Consider the following 24884-nt stretch of genomic DNA (forward strand, 5'->3'; position numbering starts at 1 on the left):
ATCAACAGAGGAGTGGCCAGCAGGTCAAGGGAGGTGATTGTCCTCCTCTGCTCTGCCCTTGTGAGGCCCCACCTGGAGTGCTGCGTCCAGATGTGGGGCCCCCAGCACAAGTTAAAGAGGGTCCAGAGGAAGAACACCAAGATGATTTAGTGGTAACTATTTGTGATAGGGGGCAGTTGGACCGGAGAGTTGGAGATTTTTTCCAACCTTAATGATTTTATGATCAGAGGGCTAGAGCACCTCCCCTATGAAGACAGGCTGAGAAAGCTGGGGCTGTTCAGCCTGGAGAAGAGGAGGCTCTGGGGAGACCTTATTTCAGTACTTAAAGAGGGATTATAGAAAAGATGGAGAGCAACTTTTTACACAGGCAGATGATGACAAGACAAGAGGAAATGGTTTTAAACTAAAAGAGGGGAGATTTAGATTAGACGTTAGAAGGAAATTCTTCACTCTGGAAGTGGTGAGGTGCTGGCACAGGTTGCCCAGAGATGTTGTGGATGCCCCATCCCTGCAGGTGTTCAAGGCCAGGTTGGATGGGGCTTGGAGCAACCTGGTCTGGTGGGAGGTGTCCCTGCCTATGGCAGGGGGCTGGAACTTGATGGGCTTTAAGGTCCCTTCCAACCCAGGCCATTCTGTGATTCTTGAAAATGACACTCCAACTTCAGAGTGAATACCAGGATATCATGCCTATGCTCAAATAGCGTTTTGCATGATCTTTGAAAAGCTAAAAAAGAAGCCTTTAAAGCAAATATTGGGGGCTTCACATTGGGGTAAAAGAAACAGATGAAACATGGTTTTAAATTAGCTTTAGTTATGTTTCTATAGTTGCAGATGCTCCAATAATAGTTTTAATTATCACGTAAATAGGAATACATGCTAAAATTTTGCAAGAAATTCAGACTTCATCATGAACTCCGAAAATTATTTTAGACTAGTCTCCACATCAAGACTATTCTTTTAATGCCTATCATGTCTAGTAGAGAAGCAAAATGAGCATGTGGCAGCTTTGAAACTGAAGTTCAAAGAAGTCTATCAACACATTAGGGGGCAAAAGAGAATAAAGATTGCCTTTATTCTACAACACTGAACAGAACAAAAGGCAGCATCCGTAAAGATGTATGATACAGGCGAGAGCGTGGACAGAAAAGAATGAAGTGATGAAACACACCAGAGAAATACTCTATGAATTACATTTTCAGATTACCTGAGAATAAAGAAATCAGCATATATCCAGCAGATAAGCAATTAACAGTTTTATTAACAGGTAAGTACAGTTTCTGAGCTTGTTTCTCATGCTGTTTCTTCAATATATTTCCTGTACAGCTGCAGTAAAATGAGATTCCGGTTGCTAAAACCACACAGGTGTCAACTTTTTCCTTCATCGCCAACTTGTGCTGCAGCCTCATGTTCCTGTATCTACTCAGTTAAAAAAGACTGTAGGTGTACACACACGGACACAGAGGCACACACTTTGATGCTGCTGAGATTGAATAGTCTATGCAATCTTAGTGTATTTGTATTTCTGTTCAACAAAAATACTCCTAGAGGACTGTTTTTTCCCCATCATTTACATCTGATTCCCACATTGCATATTGACATGGTCTCTCTTCTTTTTCTGTTCTTCTATACACAAACCATTTTTACTTATCTATAAAAAAAATAAAAAGCAGCGGGAAGCCACATTAGTATCTAAGTTTTATACAACAACTTAGAAACCACTTATGGTTGTTAACAAGAATCAGATTGTTGACATGAACTGGAGCATGGATTTTAATATAAAAGCATATGCTTCCTGGACACCATTTTGAATGGTGTAAAATAAAAAGACATTAAGATATGAAAATGAAGTAATCTTCAATTCACACGCCTATTTTAAAATATAAAGTGTGGGGAAAAATAAAATCAAGATTTGAGATGAATTTACTTATTTTAAAAAGTCACTTAGAAGATCCCTAACAGCAGTGAAAATATGTTCATTATGATTACAGAAATAACAACACTTAAATGCCAAAAGGTTTAAGTAAATTATTGCGATAGATATGGATATTGCATCCCACAAGTCAGGGTCTCCAATAACACTATAACATGAAATGGAAAGTAGCAGATTTCTGTAACTCACTCTGTAAAGAGATAAAAAACAGAATAAAGGGATATAATATGAACATGAGAAGCTCTGAATTGGCTCTCAACATCCATATGTCAATTACTTTAAAATCAACCAGATTATGTTTCTTTTAAATCAGCCCAAACTCACATCCTATTATTTTTTTTTGATAAAGGACAGATAACAGGGTATTTATATGATGAACGGCTTTTATCTTTTAAAAAAAGCAAACCTAAAAATTTTAATGGGGCTAAAATCTCAGTGTTTTACATTTTAAAATCCTTGTCTATTATCAATCACCCCTGTCATTTCATAACATCATACCATGGCATCAAACACTGAAATAACCTTCTTCAAAGTTAGTGTCAGTGGAGACTTACATCCTAGCATCCTAGCAGTTCATTATTCAGCTTGCTTTGACTTCTTTATTTTGACTTCTTTATCCTTACACAATGCCTATTTCTTGATACTTAATACTATCTTTTTTTTTAGACTATGCTTCAGAGAAATCTTTCATGTCACAGGCAAAGGAAGAGTAACTACTGTAGATCCAGAAAACAAGTTTCTATTGTCATCACAAAGAGGTTATAACGATGAGTCTCTAAGAGCACCTACACTAACTTCCTACAATCACCTGGTTGGTTTTTGTTGTTGTTTCTTTTTTTTTTTTTTTTCCTTTCTGGAGATCTTGAGATTCTAAAAAGATATTTTTGAAAGCAACCAGGGAGTGAATCACTGTTAAGGCCTTTAGGGAAAGCAACAAAAACCTCAGTCGTGTGGACTATGCCATCTTTGGCACAGAGAACATTACCTTTGCCTTGATTGAAAACCTTTTTAAAGCGATCCCTTACATTTCTTTCCCCTGTGGCACTTCCAACCTCATTCTAAGAGGATTTCTTTTTTTTCAGGGCCATAAGTATTCACATACAATTTATCCGAGGCTATCTTTGCTGTAGGCAAGGGTCTGGCAGCTACTGTCTTTTTCCTGACTGTTAAAGAAACAATGAGATGTTAATATTCATACTCAAATCAAATCATGATTACACAAAGTTACTGACACCTAAAAAGGTCTGATCTACAAAATTGGCTTGAATATTCAGTTGAATACCCATTGAATAGATAACTTTAAGAAAATGATTTTACTTTTGAGGTTTCACCCACAGGATGAAAAGTGCTGATGAAAACTGATAAGAAAATACACCTGCAGAGTTTGACCTCTAGAGAAAGTCCCCATGATTTTCCCTCAGAAGTACTGCAGATTAAGAAAAATGTGATAGAGCTAAGGGCTAAGTTTGGAAGTACACAGCAGGGAAGTCCTCCTTGTACATGTTGATGATCTCACTCTTGAAATGGAGGAGATGGAAATCAATGTAATCATCTTTCTTTTTTCTCAATCAACTACCATCTTGCTGAGTTACCTTGACAGAATAGCTCAACTTTTAATAACAATTTAGGGGAGAAAAGCTAAAAGTTCCTGTCCTGCTGAGAAATATAGAGGGAGGTCTATATGTAGTTTCTCTTTTTTTTTTTCTCACTAGAATACTGATCTGAATTCTGTACACAATTCCTCTCCCTTTGAGAGCTCGGTTATACAACAGGAATCAGACTGAAGATGGTCCCTTCCTTTCTCTTCCTCTGCTGCACATAATTACCTGCTAATGTTTCTGTTCAGCTCTTTGTTCCAGTGTTTCACAGGCTGAAACACTTCTATAATTAATAAATAAATATGTGAAAATAATTTTTGAATTTTTAATTCCAAAAAATGTTTTTGTGTGTGTGTTTTTCTTTCTTTTTTTTTTTTTTTCCCAGTAGAGCATCACAGAGCCACAGTTTGCTGTAGCCAAACAGTTGAAATTGTAGCACAAGTAAGGGCGAGCATAGCTCCCCAGAGCAGTTCTGCCACTGACAAGACAAATCATCATACAGAACCATAACTTGTAGGTTTCTAAAGAGAATTTCCCATATTTATTGTAAATTTTAAACTACAAGCTCATTTCTTCTCTCTCACGTAAGTCCGGACAAATTCCAAAGTCAGAGAGCAGAAATGGAGCCTTTGGACAAAAGTTTGCTACATTTGTGTGCCTTATGTTAAGCTCCTACATCTATAATTAGGTTTGACAATAGAAGTAAAGTTCAAAAGTGCTTAGCTAGTTCAGATTCAGTTTCAGTGGGATATACTGTCCACAAACATATCTGAAACTATGACCAGTTCTACAGTTCTATACATTTCTATTCAGTATAAATACAGCTTTAAGCAGACTTGAGTTTTGAGACTTAAAACTTCAGGTACCTACATTTTATATTCTGACTTTTCATTCATCATTATTGTATTTACCTTCTTGTCCTTACAGACTATGCTTTTTTTTTTTTTTCAGTTGTAAGCAAAAAATATCCCTACACCATATTCTTATTGACCATCCCAGTAAGAATATCAACTATCAAAGAGATACAGTACACATTCCTTTAATTGACATTTTGTTGCATTTTTCCATCTTCCTGCCATAATACACCTTAAACTTAATACACCTTAAAGTTAAGCGATAAATAAACTAGTTATGTTTTGACTGTTACATAAACAGCTTCCAAGAACCACTAGTTGTTTTTATTAATATTTTTTCCATCTTTCCACCTGAAGAAGTTCCTATTAAATGCTGTCTTAAATACTATTTCAATTTCTTTTCCAGCACCATAGTATTATATTTAGAAGGTAATTCAGTGAGGCAAAAGAGGAAAAGTAAATATCCTCACTATTGTTCCTATTCCTTTTGAACAGAGTACCCATGTTAATGCAAGCCATAAACTGAAGAAATCTTCCATTAAATCATTCCCTAGAGAACTCTTTTTGGTACACAGTTGGGAAAGGGCAAGATAATTAACTATGAGTTCAAGAATTGGAGCAGGTACACCCATTGCTTGGTATTCGATGCTTCACGTAAAGAAATATGACCAATACATTTCAGAGTCTTTGAATATGTGTCCAAGTTGTTCCTAGCACATGATTTGTTCTGTCTTTACTTGCCAGATTTCCCATCGTCAGAGGCAGGAGGAGTCTTCCCCCAGCCAGTGTTTGACACGTTGCAATAATTTGCATCCTCCTTCATACATAGACAATAACAAACACTCGGACTAAATGACCAGCTTTCAAATTCAGAATCATTTGTTCCAAAACCACAAGACATACATGCAGTGCACTTATTAGATTTTTATATCACCATTGTACCCACCAGCCTTTGAATGTCAACGTGAACACAAGAAAGTCCCTGCTTTGATGAGTTAGTATAACATCTTCACTAATAAGTAAATTAAGACATTAACAAGTATTTTTCTTTTTCAGATTCTACATTTCAGAATTGTAAGATAAAATTCAACCTAGTTTACAAAGGAGGAGCACTGAATTCAAACCCGAAATCACATAAGTAGTCACAGCAACCTATACCTCTACAGCTTAACAAACATCCAGCTTGCTTTCTAACCTGAATGTTTTGTTGCAGAACTGAAGAACGTCCTGGGGTTAAGAAGACCACAACAGCTGACCAACCATTACTTTTCAATAGGTTCATTATTGTCACAGTATCACACAAACTTTTCACTTTCTCCTGCCTTTATATATGCGATACAGATATGGATAACTTCTTCAAAATTATACTGTAAGGCTAAAGATTATTGATAACCTCAGTGAAAGAACAATAACCACTGAAGGGATGATGAATTTCAAATAAATATACTGATAATACATGGTATTATTCCATGTTATACAGTTACTAACTCCGTGTTATAAAGTTCTGTATATTCGACTGACTCTTGGAACAGCAATTCAAGAATTTTCTTGACAATAGTTTTGTTTTATTTTTTTTTTCCCTGACTGCTATTTTACCACTCAATGTGTACCAGCATCTTATGGGAGACAACACAGAACATAATACCGCTTGAAGGTTTGTTCTCCTCTTGAAGAGACATAAAAGAGTTATGTGAAAAAACAGAGCTATAGCTGAAACCAGAACTAAATCAGCAATCAAAACAGCTTATCCCAGTGTTATTTATTATCTTTTTCAAAAGCTAGTATTGATGCCAAGACCAACAGTCCAGATAAAAATCTTTGTTAGCAAGTCACTTACCATATTTATTGATGATACAGGACCAATGCTGTTGACATAAATATCAACATCAATAACTGTTGGTTTTACTGTGGAGAAAAAAAAATAAAAATAACTTAATATTATTTTGCAGAAAACATAAATAATCACTTCAAACAGTTTCCCCCCCAATATCCATAAGGTTTATTCTTCAGATAAAACCAGGAACTACTGAGAAATAAGGTTTATGTATCTTTAAGGAAGACAAGGTTCTTTTCCTCCCCCCCAATACAAATTGCCACAACTTACAGCATGTGGCACTTCATCATCATGATCCTCATTTATCTCAGCAGCAATTTGTTAAAGAAAATTTCATTGCTAAGTAGAGTAGCTCAAAGTCAAAACTTAAGTTGACTGACATGAAACTAAAAAAAAACAAATGCAGCATATATATTTTTTCTATTTCCTCAACATCCAGGTAGTTTATAGGATGCTTGTTCCACACCAAAATATATATATGTATATATGTATTTTCAGATTTTCTCATCTCATCAGTCCTGATTTTATCCTAACTTAGATTAAATCACTATAAAATCAATTTAGCTAAACCTGAGCAACTTTCCTTCTTTCAGTTTAGACTCATTCCCTTCAACTCACGTTGCCTTTGCACTCATTCATCTAAAGCTTTTTGAATTTGATTTGGTTTAATCGATACTAGTTTCTCACAAGAACTTCCATGCTTTCAGACTTCCAGAGTTTAATTCAAAGACAAGAGCTAGGCCAGATGTCCTTTCTTTAGCTTAGGCATCTAGGATCTATCTTCCTTTCAGCATATTCAGTGTCAGCATACCTGCTGAACATTATTCAGATAGCTCTTACGGGTAATGTAGCCTAACTCTAAAATAATGCCACTTTTCCATATAGAAGCATGTTTTTTACCTGTACTGTCTTCCTTCAGACTCTGCAGCGTATACATTAACTTCTAAGCTGAGATCTGAATTGGTGTATTACTTGTCTCAATAGTTAGTTACTTCAAAACTAAATAAGCATATATCCTGCTCTAACCTGCACAGTCATAATTGATACAAACCTGTCCTTAATAGGCCAACAGCCTCTGTTCTCCCACAGAGGCACCTTCCCTTTTCCATGGTCTTTAAAAATCTCCAGAGAGCAATACAAACCACTGAAGTTGAGGAACTAACACTTCTCTCCAACTATGCTGAACTCTGGACTTTTTTTGTACTAAACCTCAAGCTCCCTGGGCTTGCAAGTACATCAGCTACTCAGAACTCAAGAGAGCCTTCCTCAGGCAAGCTACTGAGTGGAGAAGTAAGGAACAGTTAAAAACCACAGTTCCGAGGGAAGCTCAGGAGGGTAATAGTTAATTTGTCTGAAGTTTAAGAAGCCATCCAACACAAAGCTGAAGACAGAAAAGAATCTCTGCATGCAAAAACAAATAATTTTTGCCCCTATCCCCCAGATTTCAAACAATGAGATGCTGAGGAGTTCTAAGAACCTGAAAAGTTACATGGTTCTGCAAAAATAGGCAAGGCAGGCTGTCTCATCATTTAAAACTTTGTTATGTACTTCTTTCCTCATGAAGACCAGATCTAATGTTGCAAAAAAGACATTAAGATGTGTACAGATAGTGGTCAAAGATGATAAACATTCTCTGTAATTCATGAACCACCGCACACTTCTTGGACTGTATGTGGTCAGAGCATCTGGGACCTCATTTAAGGTCATGGTTTCAAATTGTCTGCAGTAGTGACTTATAAATTCGGATCTTCCCTTCAGCAAAAGAAAATTTGAACTCAGCTGAACAAGCACAACTGATTAATGCAACTCTAATTGTACCCAGCTAATAACTAAATAGGAGTCTAGCAGCTTCTGGTAATGAGACTCGCCTCAAAATGCAGTAATAAATGTCATTACGTAGAAATTGGTAATAGCAGGGAACTACAGCTAGCAAGATAACATACATGGAATAAAAGGCTTTGATCCTGTTAGGACTTAGGCACACATCCAGATGGAAGTTCAACACCAAAGAGTTCTGGTAAACATTCTCGCTCTACTCTGAGCTTTTTCCTCTCTCTTCTCTGCACAAGTGTGGCCTCACCTCAATTACTGTGTGCAGGTTTGGGTGCCACAATACAGGAAGGACACAGAACTATTAGAGTGACCAAAGGAAGACTACAAAGATAGCGAAGGGTCTGGAGAGCAAAACATATGAGGAGTCCTATGTAGTCGAAGTATAGAGTCCTGAGGTCCCTTGGTTTGTTCAGCCCAGAGCAGAGCAGGCTGAGGGGAGGCCTCATGGCGGCCTGCAGCTCCCTCACGAGGGGAGTGGAGGGGCAGGCGCTGAGCTCTGCTCTCTGGGGACAGCAACAGGACCCGAGGGAATGGCATGGAGCTGGGACAGGGGAGGGTCAGACTGTGTGTTAGGAAAAGGTTCTTCATCAAGAGGGTGGTCGGGCACTGAGACAGGCTCCCCAGGGAAGTGGTCACAGCACTGAGCCTGCTGGAGTTCAAGAAGCGTTTGGACAGCGCTCTCAGATGTAGGGTCTGATTTTGGGGTGATCCTGTGTGGAGCCAGGAGCTGGGCTCAATCCTTGTGAGTGCCTTCCAACTTGGGATATTTTATGATTCTGTGATTCTATGAACATTAACGAGATTAGACTTAGTGATGCACATTGGCATACAATTGGATCTTGGCAGGATCAGGGACAAAGTTCAGGACCAGAACACAGTGCTTAGAATCCATTTTTTTTAATCACTCCAGTTAAATATATAAATAAGTTATGAGATAATAATTTCTCCTGAATGTGCTGGGCCAAATTCCCTCCTGGTGCAAAAAAATAAAACTAAATATGAAGCACTGTTTTCATTGATGCTAAAGAGTATTTGGTCTTAGGCGCAGCAAAAGTCTAATCTTGAAGCAGAAGAAAACTAAGCAGCATCCACTTCTTATGTCAAACAAAATCAGCTTCTAGCTTTAGAAAGTCCCAGAGAAATTCAAATTAAAATAATAATAATAATAAATCTATATATTATATTCCTACAACAGCAAAAAAGACTGAAAGTTTCTTTGAGTGATATTTTGTTTTCCTAGGCAGAGGCAGCAAATAGAATTGTAATACAATTGTATGGTAGGTATGTGTTCTGGTTTTGAAGGAAAAGGCAAAAAAGTACATTTCTTGTTGCACATGGTCTCTCATGGATGTAAACAGATACCCGGGAGAACCATCACGTATGAGTTTTAGACTCCTTACACAGGGTTTTAATTCAGAATACCAACTATGATGAGGCAAAGATTTTAAGATTATTTTATTCAAAATGTACTGCGAAAAAGAAAATAACCGAGTCTGAAAGTTATCATGTCTTATGTTTAGAATGAACTCCTCCTCTACCAGTCTTCAAAAATAAACTGCGCTGCATGGAAAGACAGAAATAATCACACTATCAATTGTTCTAAGGCCTGCTCTGTTTTTATATATACTACATACAGTTGTGAACACTCAGTTCAAGGATTGACTAGGCCCTGCGTGAGATGCTGAGCTGCAAGCAGATGGATCCTTTCTTCTTGCACAGTCTTGTTGCTCAAGCAACAAAAGTGTTAGTATCTCACTAAAAGTGACAGTAAGATTACAAATGGATCCTCAGCTTTGGGACTGTTTTGATATCGGCATCAACCCAAAATCATTCAAAAGAGCTGTCAGAAACTCAGAAAAATTACTGACAGAACCACATATATATCACATACTGGACGTGGTGCTTAAGGACGTGATTTAGTGGGTGACATTGGTAGCAGCATGATGGTTGGACCAGATGATCTTGAAGGTCTTTTCCAGCCTTAATGATTCTATAGAGAAGAGCAACTAAAGGTTGTCAAAAAAGTTACCAACCTTCTCAAAGTTCTTTGGAACAGTTTTTAATATATGGTGGTTAGGTTTCCCTGAAAGACAGAGTAAGCACATCCAAATAACTAGTGTTATGCTGCTACACAGTGCTATCTAAGGTTAGCTAACTGTTTATCGCCATCATTCCATCTTCAAACATGTTGGTTTTAATCGAGAAGGGGATTTATCAAGCCAATCAAAGTATCTGCAAACAAAACTAAGGTCACACCAATATTTAGCTAGTACTCCCCATCTGATCCAAATGTCATGTCTTTGAGACAGATGAGTGTTTATATTCCGGTCAGCCTTGTGACTATCACATTGCAAAAACATCCAAGTGAAATTTGTCTACAAACTTCAGTCAGTTTAAGAGATGCCTAGCCACATGTGTTGTGAGTTCACTGCTGTCTGCAAAGCTCAGTAAAGAAGCCAGGTGAACACTTGGCCAGTAAGCCTAAAGCTAGGTTAGGTATGTCCACACAACCACAAAATAGAGAAAGAACAGGCTTTGTGTTGTCCTGTCTTAGTCCTTTCACAGTGGTGAAATAAACAGTGCCAGAACTTGAATCTCATTAAAATCCAAGCAGATTTTACTCCTGAACATATGCAAGCAGATCTAGTGTGTAAAAAACTGGGCCGGTAAATCAAAGAATTTTAAATGATTTGTGAGGAAACGAACAAAGGGTTTGTTGAATAAATTCACACATCTTTTAGTGAAAAAATCTGCAATAAGTTCCCAACATTTTAATGTGCTTATTTTGTATTTTAAATCATCCTGTCCTTTTTAAATCCCTCTACATTTTGGTGGATATTTGCTATTCAGAATTGACGTTTATTTCCTGAATGAGACCAATTTTGCTTTCTTCCTACAGAAAGCTTCCTCCACATTTGAAGTCTGTCCAAATAGCGTTTACGATTCTGCACAAATCATAAATATTTAGAATTATTTTTAAAAGTTTAATGTCTATAAATATTTTTATTGGAAAGCTCATTTAAGCATGAATAGAACTGGCTGAGCTCTCACAAATTTTAAAATAAAATTCATTTTTGTTGAGATTTAACTTTTTTTGCATTGTTCAAGCAACTCCCAAATCTAAATTGCTCTTTTTTTAATCAATATGCCAGTAGTAAAAATCTTATGGATCAATATACACTTATTTATAGAAGCAAAGCAATTAGCAGTAGAAGGCACATAACCTGTTCTGGAAATACGCAGACCCTATACTCTAAGTTCCACAAGGCATCTGATCACAAAAGTTTTCTGAACACAAAAGATTAACAAGATTGGTCTTATGGTAATGAAATAGTCCTTGAAATTACTCTGCAATTATATTTTACATTATCTCATTTGCACATAAATTGCTATTTTTAAACTGCGGAAAAGCAGTAATAAATCTTTAGACAGTTATTGGTAACCGTAGTAGTCGTGATTATTGTGTTATTGTTTACTTTCCATTAGTGATGACGACTATTAATATTTTCCTACATGACCTTACAGGTGATATCTAATTACTTGCTTGTTCCTGTAAAACAAACTGCTATTGCTAACAAGTCACTTCTCAGAAAGAGTTGTAGTCAGCTAAAACTTCTATATTTTAGGACAAATTACCACACTTGGGAAAAAAAAAAAAAATGGTTAATGGGGAGGTATCAATGAGAGGGGAAAAAATTAGAGCCATTCTTTCAGCACAGCAGAGAATGGGCTTTAACAGCACATAGGTGTCAAAGTCCTTCACTTGCTACAGCCAGGTAGCCTCTGACAAAACAGTCACCCCCATGATTTAAGATCAAACTACCAAAAGGGGACTGCAAATGAAAGTCAGAATGAAGATTAAAAATTGGGTGTAGACTTGAAAGACAGTTTGCATGAATGCAGTACCAGGATGAGAACAGAGTCTTTTGAACATGATAATATTCACGTGCTAGGTTCCGTTGCCTTTCTGTCCAGGACTGTGAATGACAGTGTACACATAAAAAGACTCCCTCTGCCAACTATGAATCACTTTTATTCTTCTTCTCTCACTATCAGCATCAATCAGTCATTAGCACTTTCATCTTTCATTTATCTTTCCCCAATGCACAAGCTGTGATTTTTATGGTATTGTGGTGTTTGGCAATGAAAACTGTAGCCCTTACATGGTTAGGCTGGTTTTACTATGACTCCCTGAAGTGTCCATTATGGTTTTATTTATATTCATAGTGGGTAGTTCCTATGTGGTACCATAAGACCCAACAACAATTAAATTTGTTCCTGCAAAGTCTGGCAAGCTAGCAAACAAGGTCTGGATGAATAACACTGGTCACAGGAAAACTATACAATTGCAAAAGAGAGCAACAATGTTTTCAAATAATATGTGCAGAAAATTCTCCTTCCTTTAAGATGACAGAAAAATTTACTGCTTTGTGCTACAACCTTGAAGTGGGAAATGTAGCACTGTACATCTGCCAAATTTACAAATACCTGTTCAGAAAGCATCTTTGATAAAACAAAACAAACAAACACCTGTAAATATACTTCTGCATTTCGAAGAGCCAGCATAGTCTAAGTAACCACAGAAATAAGGAGAGAGATAAAAAGGGGATGCGTAATGAGTATCTCAGACTCCGCCTGACTTTTGCCTGACTTTCAATCAACGGCTTCTTGAAACTATATGCTGCTCTCCCGGCCTCATCTCAGATTTCTTAGGTGAATGTACAAAAAGGAAGAGAAAAGAACTAGCAGCTGCTATATATTATTTTGGGCCTGACAGTTTAGCTAACGTGTTTGGCAAACATTGATTATCAACTAAACTTTCCTACCAACAATGCCTTTTAAGAAAAATACTCACTCTGAATGTGTATCAAGTCATTTCAACAAGTAATCACTGCCAGGAAACAAGACTCTGAATAAGGTATCTGAATAAATGAATTATTTACATTCACACAGAGCACGTCGTATTGTAAGGGACCTTGCTGTTAAGTACTCAGTTAAAAGGTCTCTTTCTCAAAAAGAAACCCAGTATGTCTCTGTCAACCCAATAGACTACATGCAAGACTTAATTATTGCTAAGGTACAAGTGGCTCCTGAGAAATGAGACAAAAGAGCAGTCTTATCTGCAAAGAACTGTATTACTTGGGTTACATTATTAGATTAGTTTCAGAAAAACACAATGTTTGAATACTGAAATATTTCTATACATTGAAATATTGTCAGCTTCAATTAAAATTTTGCTTTTCAGCATTTGATTTAAACCAGGTGTTCTAAAAAAAAGAAAAAAAAAAGAAAAAAAGAAAAAACAAAAGCAAACAACAACAAAAAACTGTTAAATAACAATAAGCCACATTCTTTTTTCTATTTAAGCAGAAACATTACATTTGAGGGCTGCAGGGTCACTACATTAGAATAAAACTTCTCTCATTATCCTTCCAGTATGTCCCGTAAGAGTTTTGCCCAAGAGGAGGAGGAGTAAAAAGTACCATTTTTTTTCCCTGACAGCTGAGAAGCTGTGAACCAAACCAGGTCAGCAATCAAACTCACAAATTCCCCTTTGCTCAGCTCCATGGTTAGGAACTTAGAAAAGCAGAATGTATGCATGAAAAAAATTAATTGTCAACAGCCTGTGCTAATCAGGTATGTTCCCATGCTAGACTTTGAATGAAGCTATATTTGATGTACTGTCACTACACTGGCACCAGAGTAGGATTAGGTGCAACAAGCACCTTTATATGTCATGTTTTAAAACTCAGACTTGCACCGCAGTTTTCAAAATCTAAAGCTTGGGCTTTGGAGTAGCCATAGAGCAGTTTATCCATTATTTATTAGCCTCGTTATTAATATTTGAGAAGTGTTTGTGGTAAAGTTTGCAGAACAAAGTGTCAATTACTAAAGATGCTACAGAATTAAAACTCCTGCAAGCAACTGAGAAATCCCTTCTATCCTCCCACACAGAATAGAGATTGCTCTTACTTGTACTGAATAGCAACCCTTTTCTCGAGAACATTCCTCTCCTCATATAGGTGTGCTTTTACATAAAGCATGGCAAATAACTGGCACTAAAATAAGTTTCATATTTACTGTATTACCCATGGAAATGGGCAGCTAATGGATTTCCAGTTTGGTGGCTGAACCAGAACAAAAGTTTTCTGGATAAGGACAATCCATTTTCCTTTCCCAAAAGAAAAGAAAGTATCAGTAAAAATCAAAACATTTCTAATTTTTTTCTTATGCTCTTTTTTACCCCCTGAGCTCTCACTAGATTCAGCCATTTCCTAGCTGAGTCTTGGCCACAGCATTCCTAACTTATTTTAACAAGTATATAAACCTATATATTATATAACCTATAAACCTTCCCTATAAACCATATAACTTCCCATATAAACCTAAATTGGACTAGTCTCCACAATCTTCTGTGGTGATCAATACTGGAAACCAGGACTATGACTCTTCCTTCCTGAGAGCTACCGTAACACAAACAAGTTCCTCTCTCTCTCCTTCCAATTTTGTAGTACCTTTATCCAGTGCTGAGCCCTCCAGGTAGAACTGTCTATAACCAGTCCTTAAATGACAGCCATCTCTCTCATTACTTCCTAAGCACTCTGACACTGTCTCTCATAAGCTAGCACAAAAAGAGACTTACACCAGAAAGTAGTAATTTTGCCTTGCATGACAGTTTACAGCTTTCTCTGCACAATGATCTAGGAAATATTTTGACCTGGGAGGCAATAAGCAAACTCCTGTCACCACATATGGGGAAGCCTTGCAGGAGCTAATTTAAAGAATATCAGGTGTAGCAATCCACCGCTAGCAAAAATAACTTGACAGCCACAGCAGTAATAGCCTATGGTGCACTTTAGGGTGCATTTCTGCAAGGCCCTCCAGGAAGGCAGGTCAGAGAGAAGAAAGGTTCTGCTGCAGCCTCAGAACTCAAGGTTTTCATTAGGCATCTGCTTGAAAATGCACATCTTCTTTAAAAAGCAACAGGATAAAAGTTGTGCCCACTCACCCAACAGATCTGCTCCTGGCATGCACTGAGAAACTGCTTAAATTAGCTAAAGAGAAAACTTTCATCAGCCTGAAAAGAGAACTGCTATTAAACCCTGCCTGGCCAGCACAGTAAATGCATGTCGGACAGAACTTACTCTGCTGTTTGCCAACACAAATGAGCCCACCTATTTCTACTCCCCACGCCTTTACAAACCTATGCAAGGCACCAAAAGTTGCACAGCTGTTTGTGAAACTACTCTGGTCTTGACAAATTTGGCTAACAGTTACAAAGATACTTTAGGAGCAAAGAAAAACAGCTTGACTCTCCATACAGCTAGAATCTGTGGAGTCAGAAGACAAAAAGGCATTAAATTAGGTTTATGTGGGTGGGCATAAATATAAATACATAAGCACACACTTTAAAGTGAATTTATTTGAGCTTGTAAATAGACAATAAATACAGGGGACCAAGAGAGGCTACAAGGATGACATAAAGGATCCCAGAAGAATCTTAGCTATTGCAGTTTTATCAAAAAAGGAAGGAAAAGCAGGCATTAGCAGTCAAACTGCCACAGAACACAAGTTGATGATGCTATCTTCAACACGTGCAGTTCAGAGCTTTCTCCAACAGAATGATACATTTGAAAAACCAAAGATGCAAACATGCAATACAAATCATCCTACTACTCTTTTCTACCTTTTAGTGAATAATATAATTAAAATCAGTATTATTCATAGTTGTTTTGTCTCTCCCATAATGTTCTTGCCTCAGGTCTGACTTGATGTCAGCTAAGTAACTCTGAGCCGCAAGAAGTTCTGTCTTGTAACTTTATATTCCTTGACTTGGGTTTTTATCTTTTTTTTTTTTTAGCTTCATTGCTAACACTTATGATCATACTCTACTTTCAATTGCCCTGGGTAGTTTGAGTACACTCGAGTGTAGACCCCTCTAGTTGACTTTTTTCTTAGCAACATTATTTTGCCTCAGTCTCTGAAATAGAGGCTAATTGAAAGTATTAAACTTTCCCTGGCAGAGCATAAATAACTGCAAAGATCATTGCAGCAGCCTGAAATGCAGGGGAAATAACATCTATGCTGTTGGGCTTTTTTAGGCTTTTTTTTATTTTATTGTATTTAAATGTTAAACCAGAAATTTATCAGTTTCCTAACTCCACTTCCTTGCATTAGGAACACCATGGGGAAAGGTAATGGACAGCAGTTCTGGCTGTTTATACCTGGCAAGCATCTGTAACTCCATGTTCTAGTCCTGTTGTGTTCTGGGAGAGGTATTTCAGGAGCTGGGAAAAAGTGCAGGTAATTGCAGGAAGGCTGGAGAGCACTTGGTCAGACTGCAGCGTGTGTTTAAGAATACCCTTTGCACTGAAATTAGAGTGCTGAGGTAACTGCTTGCTAAAGATGCTTAGGGAATGATTGTGTTCTCTACAAAGTACTGGAGAAGTAAACTGTTTTCTTCCACAGTAGCAGGTTGATATTAAAAGGGAAACTCAGAGTTCAGCTCAGCTTATGAATTAACGTTAATATTACTACTGCCTTGTCATGGCTCAAATTTTGCACATTAGTTATTGCTTCTTAGCAAACAAGATGAAATAAAATCTTCTTCCAGAGGTAAGCAAACTAGCTACCAAAAGTCAGTTCTTGAGACATAATGCTCTTCATGCTCCAAATGAGTACTGTGTCCCAAGACCGGTTTTTTTCCTCCCCCTACTAACGTCACAATTCCAAAAACTCTCACATACTAACCTTTTTAATGGGCTAGGTGAGTTTCAAAACAAAAGAAAAAAAAATCACTATTATCTCCCACATATAAAGCTCACTCAGGGAATGTGATGACCCACCTTGTAAATTGGTGAAACGTTTACTTTGGAGAAACACACTGTTACAATTTTTTATCATATTTAAAGTAATTTAAATTCCATACGAAAAGTAAGTGCTAAACAATGTAGTGTAATAAAGATAGCTTTTATTTTCTAGGACTCTATTGTGCACTAAGCTGTCCTTTATGAAAGGTGAGAAGGAAGGCTTCATTAAAGTAAACTGACTTGAAGTTCATTTTGCTTTGCCATAGGCTATTTAATTTGCTTATGGTTTGAGTTTTCTTAAAAATAAAGAAAACACAGAACTTAAATTTTGAATCAATTAATCAAAAACAGAGCAATGGCAAAAGCTGGCATATTAATAAAATAGATAAAGACTGAGATTTTTCTAGATGTAATCATCATCATTATACTCTGTGGTTTGTTGATTTGTCTATTATTTCTGTTCTTATTTTATTTGATAAAGAGAGAGTAAAATTTCAAGGCCAGAACTTGTGTCCTACTAAGTGGCAGGACTTAATCCAGTGTGATGTCAGGAAAAAATAAATAAATCACACTCTTAGAAAATTTTGTATATCCTGTGAATAGGTCTTCATTTTGAAGGACTCTTGAACAGACTCTGGAGTACCTGCCTAAGGAAGAAAATTTAAGACCTTCGCAGTTCAGAGTGCATCTACTCGTTACCTGGGACTTGTTCCTTTCAGATCATGCAACAGAGGCATGATTCTCAGCCCTATAATATCTGGTAAAAAATGGGTAGAAATGATGCTAAGATGCTTTGTCTCCATAAAACACTTCTTTAATCAGAACACTAGCATAAGCTCTTCAGTGTGAGGTTCCTTTCTCTTCTTTCTTTTTTCTTTTTTTTTTTTTTCCCAATTCCAAGAGACACGTGTGTTCTGTTGTATACTGGAAAACCACCAGATGCTACCATTAAAATGAAAAACTTCACAAGTTTAGATAGTTATGGAGACAAGAAATCTACCAAGTGCATGGCCACGGGATGCAGTCAGACATGTCCCTGCTGGTAGAACACTAACTTTTTTTCTGAAGTCTGAAGGCTCCTTTTACCTACATGTGTTCAAGGTGTCAGATTTCTGATACCCTTCACAGCGTAACTACTCTGCCTGATCCTTGTGTTGTTCAATCCCTCCTTTAAAATCCTGGCTTGGAAACTTGAACGTGATGCATGCACTGCCCAGCGCCACCAGCTGAACACAGATCTGATCACGTGTTCTGACCAACATTCAATTACATGAAAACCAAGGCCAAACATAAGGGAGGATAAGAAACAAAACAAAACAAACAAACAGCACTGCCAAAAAGAAAGGCACAAGCCCTGGCCTGGTATCTTAGCATTGACCTATAGACTCTTTACAGCAGTTTAGGTGGGCTGGGTGGGATAGGGGGAAGGAGAGTGTCTGAGGGTCTGTTTACAAGAGTCCACTCACTGACGAATATACTCCTGGCCTGGAGGTGATGTGATTACTGAATTACTTGGTGCCCACAGTGTGGCAAGTGGGCACTCACAGTATGCCTGTACAGTGCCAGGAAGTACCTGGACATACCTGAGTTAATCAAAATGTCAGTTTCCCTAGGAAGGATAAAAGAACACAGAAAAACCACCGCCTGAGCCAGCATGCACTCTCATTTGTCATATTCTCCTTCTCCCCATGGCCTTTGGTTTGCAAAAGTGTGTTCCCAAGAAACCTAAAAAGTCCAGTCGTAAACTTTGAAAGTCCAAAGAAGTCAGTAAGTACTAGGCTTTTTCGACTACATTCAGAAAGAAGATAATTTCTTAAGGAGCACTGCTGAAGTTACCCACTGTTAGAAATAGTAGTTTCGTAATAGAGGTTGGAAAACTGAGTGTAGAGCAATGTGGCATGAAATGGTGAATCTCCTTTGCCCTGTAGAACAACTGATTTGCTTATAGGCAGCATTGCACAAATTTAAGGCCATAATGAGTAGCCGACTGCATGTTAGTCCTGGATTTAATCCTCAGTGTCTTTCATAGGCTGCACTTCTGCTTGATTCTGAAGATTACTTCTCTCTTCCTCCACTCGTTAATTCCATGTTTTTTATGAAGTCCAAAACAGGCATTCTCTTTTCCTATATTCTATGTTATCTAGTCTACTACTTTTTTTTTTTTTTTTTCCCTAATGCTTTTACTGATAACGTACTAACACTGGGACCTTCAGGGTAGGGATACAGTTCTGTGGCTAAGACAGGTCGACCATCTCATTAGGAGGATAACCTTCTCCCAGATGGAAAGGAAGACGTGCCAGTATGTGAGCAACTACCTGGCAATTCAGGGAAGTAAGATATAATGTCTGATCCTCTAACATTCCCCTGATGTTCTCCTTGACAAATGCTTAGTCTTCTCAGCTTCAAAATGGTAACCTTATTTATCTGCATCAAAGGTAGGTGAGGAGGGAAGAGGGACCAGGGAAGGAAGCGCGGAGGTGAAGTAACTTCTCCAGCATCTGAACAACACTCAGCGCAAGTTCTGAAGTAGCCAGATTCCTATCAGTGAGAAAAATGGCTTAAGACTGAGATGCTTAATGGAAATAGATAGATGTAGTCAAGAACTGTAAAGTATTTATTTGGTACTATATACGAAGAGCTATGTAATTTAACTCCTTACTCTAAAACAGGATTTATGAAAGTTTATAGAGAGACAAAAGGAATTACTTTGGTAACAATGATTTTCCAGTGCTGTAGGCTATGTCTGACCTCTATAATTTTACGGCAACTGACATGGGGACTTTGAGTGATTACTTTGCCCCACATTGGCATAACATAATTTACTCTGACCGAAGTCAGTGATATGAGGACACAGTGTGCAAAGTAAAATAAAAAAAATTGTCTGAGAATGTCTTCCAGATGTTGATATGGGTGGGGGAACTGTATTAAAGCTCTTTTCCACCAGATATTAAAGATCAGCTGAATCCAATATGACAAACTAAGTAGAAGGAGAGAAAAATGTCACTCCATCATAGAAGCAGAGACATCTATCAAATATGATCTTAGTAAATACTACAGAAAAACAAAGTAGTATCTATGAAAAAAAAGTAAAGCACCCTTCTTTCATAGCATGGCATAGTGTTGGTTTTTTGTGTTTGTTTTTTTTTTTTTCCCCCCTCTGGAATTGTTGTATTAACATGTAGCTCTGAGACACAAATAAGTCTAATGGGAAATACCCACAGATGGCTCTTACTTACAACTAAACTTACCCAAAGGGATGACCTAGTAAGTACATCAACACATATGCCATCATAAAACAGTGGCCTGTTATAATCAGCGGTAGTTCTCTCTTTAAACTCTTTGCAAAAATTTAGCAACAGCAAATTATCTCAGGTAGCTGTTTCCAGCTTCCCCTGTTCCCAGTTTATTTTGAACTACATGCAAGGTGCAGTAAATGTAAATGGTAAGTTATTTCTGATTTCTGTCACACAAGCTGGACAGCAGTTGTGCTACAGCCATTCTGATCTAAGGTTACAAACAAGACATAACCATAAATGGTAAAAAATATTGGCTTGAAATAAACACCCTTATTATAAAAATTTAAAAGAAATTTAAAAAGAAAATAGCTCAAAATGGTTATATGTTATACACAGGTAACTACTAGCTCGTATCTAAATGTATTCCTATATGTATGAGTACTGCCCGTGAGACACTTCATTCTATCAGATTTCGCTGGAGATAAGGTGTTTGCTGGTTTGGGGGAGAAAACATCTATTTACACAAGTCCTAGTGCCTTCTTCTCAGCACCAAGGAATGTAACTTTTGCGATCACACTTTAGAGGCAGTAGATGCACTCTCTTTTCTTTCTGTGTCCTACTTTTTGATTTTAATATACCATTTTTTTTGATTATTCCTCACAGCCTGTGGCTTGAGTTTTCCATATGCACGTATTGGATGACAAAAGAAATAAGTTTGTTCGCAAGCCTGCCAAAGACCTAGAGATAGCCTTTCCATCTCTTCGTACAAACTATATGCACAAAATAGAGTTTAGCATGCCAAATTACCTTCACATCTTCCCATGAGAATTAGTATTTAGAGAAAGCTCACTTGGAAATGAATTTGAGCCAAAGACACTTAATCTCCACTCTCCCAAACATGTGTACGCTAACCAAAATGTAACATAATGCCTTTTCTGTGTCCGTAGATACTTTTCCTCCCTGTGCAGAAAGGAGTACTTACTTCCAATATCTGGCCGTAGCTTTTTGTCATACTCTCTCAACAGCTTGTTTAGTATGAGAGTCACATCTGTGTCCTGTGTTTTTGGAGCTAAAACCCATTTTTGGTTGGTTGTTCCATCTTCGTATTCATCTTCTTCAACCTTTCTGGAACTGCAATAACAGATCAAATAAATAGATATTATTTTACATAACTAAACCAGATTTTACATAACTAAAAAAAAATCAGAATTTGCATTCTGAGTAAATCTGCAGAGTCTTTTTAAGAAGTTCTAGATTTCTCCCTTGGCTTTGTCTATCTACCCAGTCTTAAGCTGATTTTACAACAGGATGTTCCCATTAACAGTTGCTGAGTATCTGAGGATGGGTCAAAAGTAAGACTCATTTAGAAGTTGTCTTCTGCCAGTCTCTCAAATAAGTAATTATCTGTGAGTTAATACAGCTATCAGAATAGTATTTAACATCCTATATTTTAACCAACCTATCCCAACTGCATAGTTACTCAATATATTTACAATACACTCTTACTAAGAGCAAATAACTGCAGTATTATTTTATGAATCAATCAAGACAACTGATCCATCTCTTGCACAAAGGCTAATAAGAGTATTAAAAATTCAGACCTTTTAATACTTCCTGATCATTTTATCTTATTAATAAATTATTATATTCTCAGTGCCTGAATCTCAGAGTTTAATGTATTACAAGGCTTAGAATTAAGAGCTTGCTCCTTGAATATACGATGGATTATCACAAGCACACAAATACGTTTCATAAATTAATTGGAATTTCAGAGTCTCGCTATGGTTTCCATGACATTTTTAAAAAACAGCTCTACACCAGGAGTTATGACTCTTTCTTTCCTTCACAGGTGGATTATTTTTATTTTAAGAGAATGGTAATGCAAATGTGGTGAAACTACAGTCGCCCAGGAATCACAGCTAGAGCTACTTTCACACGCAACTAATTTCATTTGTGCAGCTTCTTTGTGCACGTACAGTAAAATGTTGATTTGAAGATGTATCCTCTGGTATCTTAGAAACCAAATCTGTTTGATCTCTCTCGCTGGAGAAAATCCATTACAGTTAAACTGAAATGAAGTTATCGGGAGAAAAGGTAACCTCAGTGGCAGAATCCACGGCAGCAATCATCTATTGCTTGGACCTGCAATTGCCCTGGCAATGTGCTATCATTTTGCATATTAGCCACGAATTGCTTGATATGACCTCACAAATTGCAGGTGGTCTGGGTACAATTTAATTATTTATTTATTTATTTATTTATTTATTTTTGAAATCTAGCCCCTAAGGATCTTGTACTGAGAGAGCTCGTATAACCAAGTTCCAGAAGTACATAAAACTTGGGGAAATGTTTGAATAGATGAGGGTTACTTCCCTGTCGTATTTTTTGTAACTTGATCTTTTTTGTTAGAATTCACCCAATGAGTATTTAAAAACCCTAAGAGGACCCTTTGTTTTTTCTTTTCTCCCTCAGGTTCACAACAAGCCATATGTTTTAATATTGCAGTTCTGGGACCATTCTCAAAGGAGGCACCATCTCCAAGCACACACAGTTGATATTCCACAGCTGAAACACTGCAGTGGTGCTGAATTGCTGGTAGGAAAGGAGCACACGATCATATGTCTTTTTCTGCTGCACTCACCACAACTTTACTGGAGACATTCAGACTGCACGTGGAAACAAGAACCGAGTTCATGTAGGATCATGATTCCCATTTCAGGGAGCAGCTTCTTTATAACCAGTTGCTAGTACAACTCTAGGCACTAACAGAGCTCTTAAATCCCCTCAAACTAGCAGCTTGTTTCCTAGAAAGCACCTCCAAGTGATGTAAATCCCTACCTACCTCCCAGATTAAGACTGGGGGTGGGAGAGGTTTGACAGTGAATCAGACCAACACATTAGATAGACATTTTTCAAGGTGTTTTGTTCTCCTCCTCAAGAGTTTCACTTCTGTTGCTCGCCTCTGCGCAATTAGGCTCTTGGAACGCACCTGAGGTTGCTGTTTCCACTGCAGCCTTACTATGGGCTGCCAATTTCCCAGCATATTCCTGCTGTCCACAGGGATGATGTTGGGCCATTCCCAAAGGGGGAGGAAGAAGGGCTGCACACCTTCCCCAAACTTCTCCTCAGGGGCCACCAGTTTTGACCCAGTAAGGAGACAGAGGAGGCAGCAAGCAACCCACCAAGCAGAAAGGCTTTTCCCCAAGAGGCTGTAGGGGAAAGGGCTTATTTCATGGGACAAGCGTGCCCAGGACCTGCGCTGGGGGCTGCCGCGAAGCAGCCTCAGGTTCCTGTGAGGACTTGGGAAGGACAAAGGGATGGGATGGGATGGGATGGGATGGGAAGGGAAGGGAAGGGAAGGGAAGGGAAGGAAGGGAAGGGAAGGGAAGGGAAGGGAAGGGAAGGGAAGGGAAGGGAAGGGAAGGGAAGGGAAGGGAAGGGAAGGGAAGGGAAGGGAAGGGAAGGGAAGCCCGTCCGCAGGCCCCTCTCCCGCCTCGGGTTGCCGGGGCCGCTGGCAGCGCCCATGGCCCCTAGAGGCCGTTTTGCCCCGCGGGGCTCATCTCGGCCGGCCGCGGGCGAGGCGGGCAAGGGCAGCCCCGGGCGGCCTGAGGCGAGCCCGGGCCCCGGCAGCCTCAGGCGGGGTAAAACTTTCTGCCGGGCCGGCTCGGGGGGAGCCCTCTCCGGCCACCTCCGCCGGCGTTTGGGAGGGAAGCCCCGGGACGGCGGCAGATGGGAGAGCCCGGTGTCCGCATCGGGCGGCGAGCGCCCGGCAAACTCCGGAGAGCCGCCCTCGCAAGCGCCGGCGCGGGGAGGAAAGGAGACGGAGGGGTGGGGAGGCGAAAAGGGAGCGGGGACTTACCGGGCGTGAAACACCGAGAGGAGGAAGAAGACGGCGAGGAGCTTAGCGGGCATGGTCCGGGCAGAGCTGGCCAGGTAAGGGGTGCAGCGGAACCAAGGAGAGGCCGCGGGAGGCTCGCATGCGAACGGCGGCGAGGTGAAGCTCTGAGTCTCCCCTCCCGTGTCTCCGCAGCTTTATACCCTGAAGAAAAATACCCCCGTTCACACTGCTCCGGGAAGGGAGGGGGAGTGAAAAAAAAAAAGGGGGGGGGGGGGGGCAAAGTGGGCTGGGGAGGGGGGGAAATCCCCGTCGGAGAGCCCCTGCCGGGGCCAGAAGCAGAGCGGGGTCTCGGCGCTGTGAGCGAGCTGCGGCGCTCCCCGCCCGCAGCCGTCGGGAGCAGCGGGGCCGCCCCTCCCGCTCCCCGCCGTGCCCCCCCGGCTGCCGAGCTCCGGCCCCGCCGGGGAAGGGGCGCTCCTCGCCTCCCCGCTCCTCCCCACGCACGCACACACCTCCCTTCCCTTCCCTTCCCTTCCCTTCCCTTCCCTTCCCTTCCCTTCCCTTCCCTTCCCTTCCCTTCCCTTCCCTTCCCTTCCCTTCCCTTCCCTTCCCCTCCTCTCCCCTACCCGCCGCGCAGAGCCCAACAGGTACCCCCCGCACCTTCCTCCCCTCCTTCCTCCTCCTCCTCCTCCTCCCCGCTGTTCGGGGGTGCCGGGTGGTGTGCCTCTGTGCGTAGCTGCTTCCTGCATCGCTACAGGCATCTATATTCGTGCCTACGGCCGTATAGATCTATAAGGCAGAATGTATACATGTATGTATATATGCGACAGACCGGGCTGCGTGGCTTTATGAGGGGCATCGGTGGGATAAATGAGGGTGTTTTTTTTTCTGCAGCAAAGTGTGTGCAGGGCAAAAAGAGTTTGGGTCTGGACATCGCGTGTCTTTCTGCTCCGC

At 39.4% G+C, this 24884-nt stretch overlaps 1 protein-coding gene across 2 annotated transcripts in view; it reads right to left on the reverse strand.

Annotated features, from left to right (window-relative positions):
* GABRG3 (gamma-aminobutyric acid type A receptor subunit gamma3) overlaps positions 1 to 24449 on the reverse strand; it is a 331802-nt gene extending 307353 nt beyond the window's left edge. For both annotated transcript variants that reach the window (XM_040535635.1, XM_040535644.1), the window contains exons 1-3: positions 23955 to 24449; positions 21078 to 21226; positions 6220 to 6287 (exon numbers count right to left, since the gene is read on the reverse strand). In XM_040535635.1, the coding sequence (XP_040391569.1) occupies positions 6220 to 6287; positions 21078 to 21226; positions 23955 to 24007 (270 nt within the window). In that variant the 5' untranslated portion in view covers positions 24008 to 24449. The remainder of the gene's footprint in view (positions 1 to 6219; positions 6288 to 21077; positions 21227 to 23954) is intronic.
* Positions 24450 to 24884: the final 435 nt, after the last annotated feature.

The sequence above is a fragment of the Cygnus olor genome, chromosome 1, assembly GCF_009769625.2.
Source record: "Cygnus olor isolate bCygOlo1 chromosome 1, bCygOlo1.pri.v2, whole genome shotgun sequence".
Lineage (NCBI taxonomy): Eukaryota > Metazoa > Chordata > Aves > Anseriformes > Anatidae > Cygnus > Cygnus olor.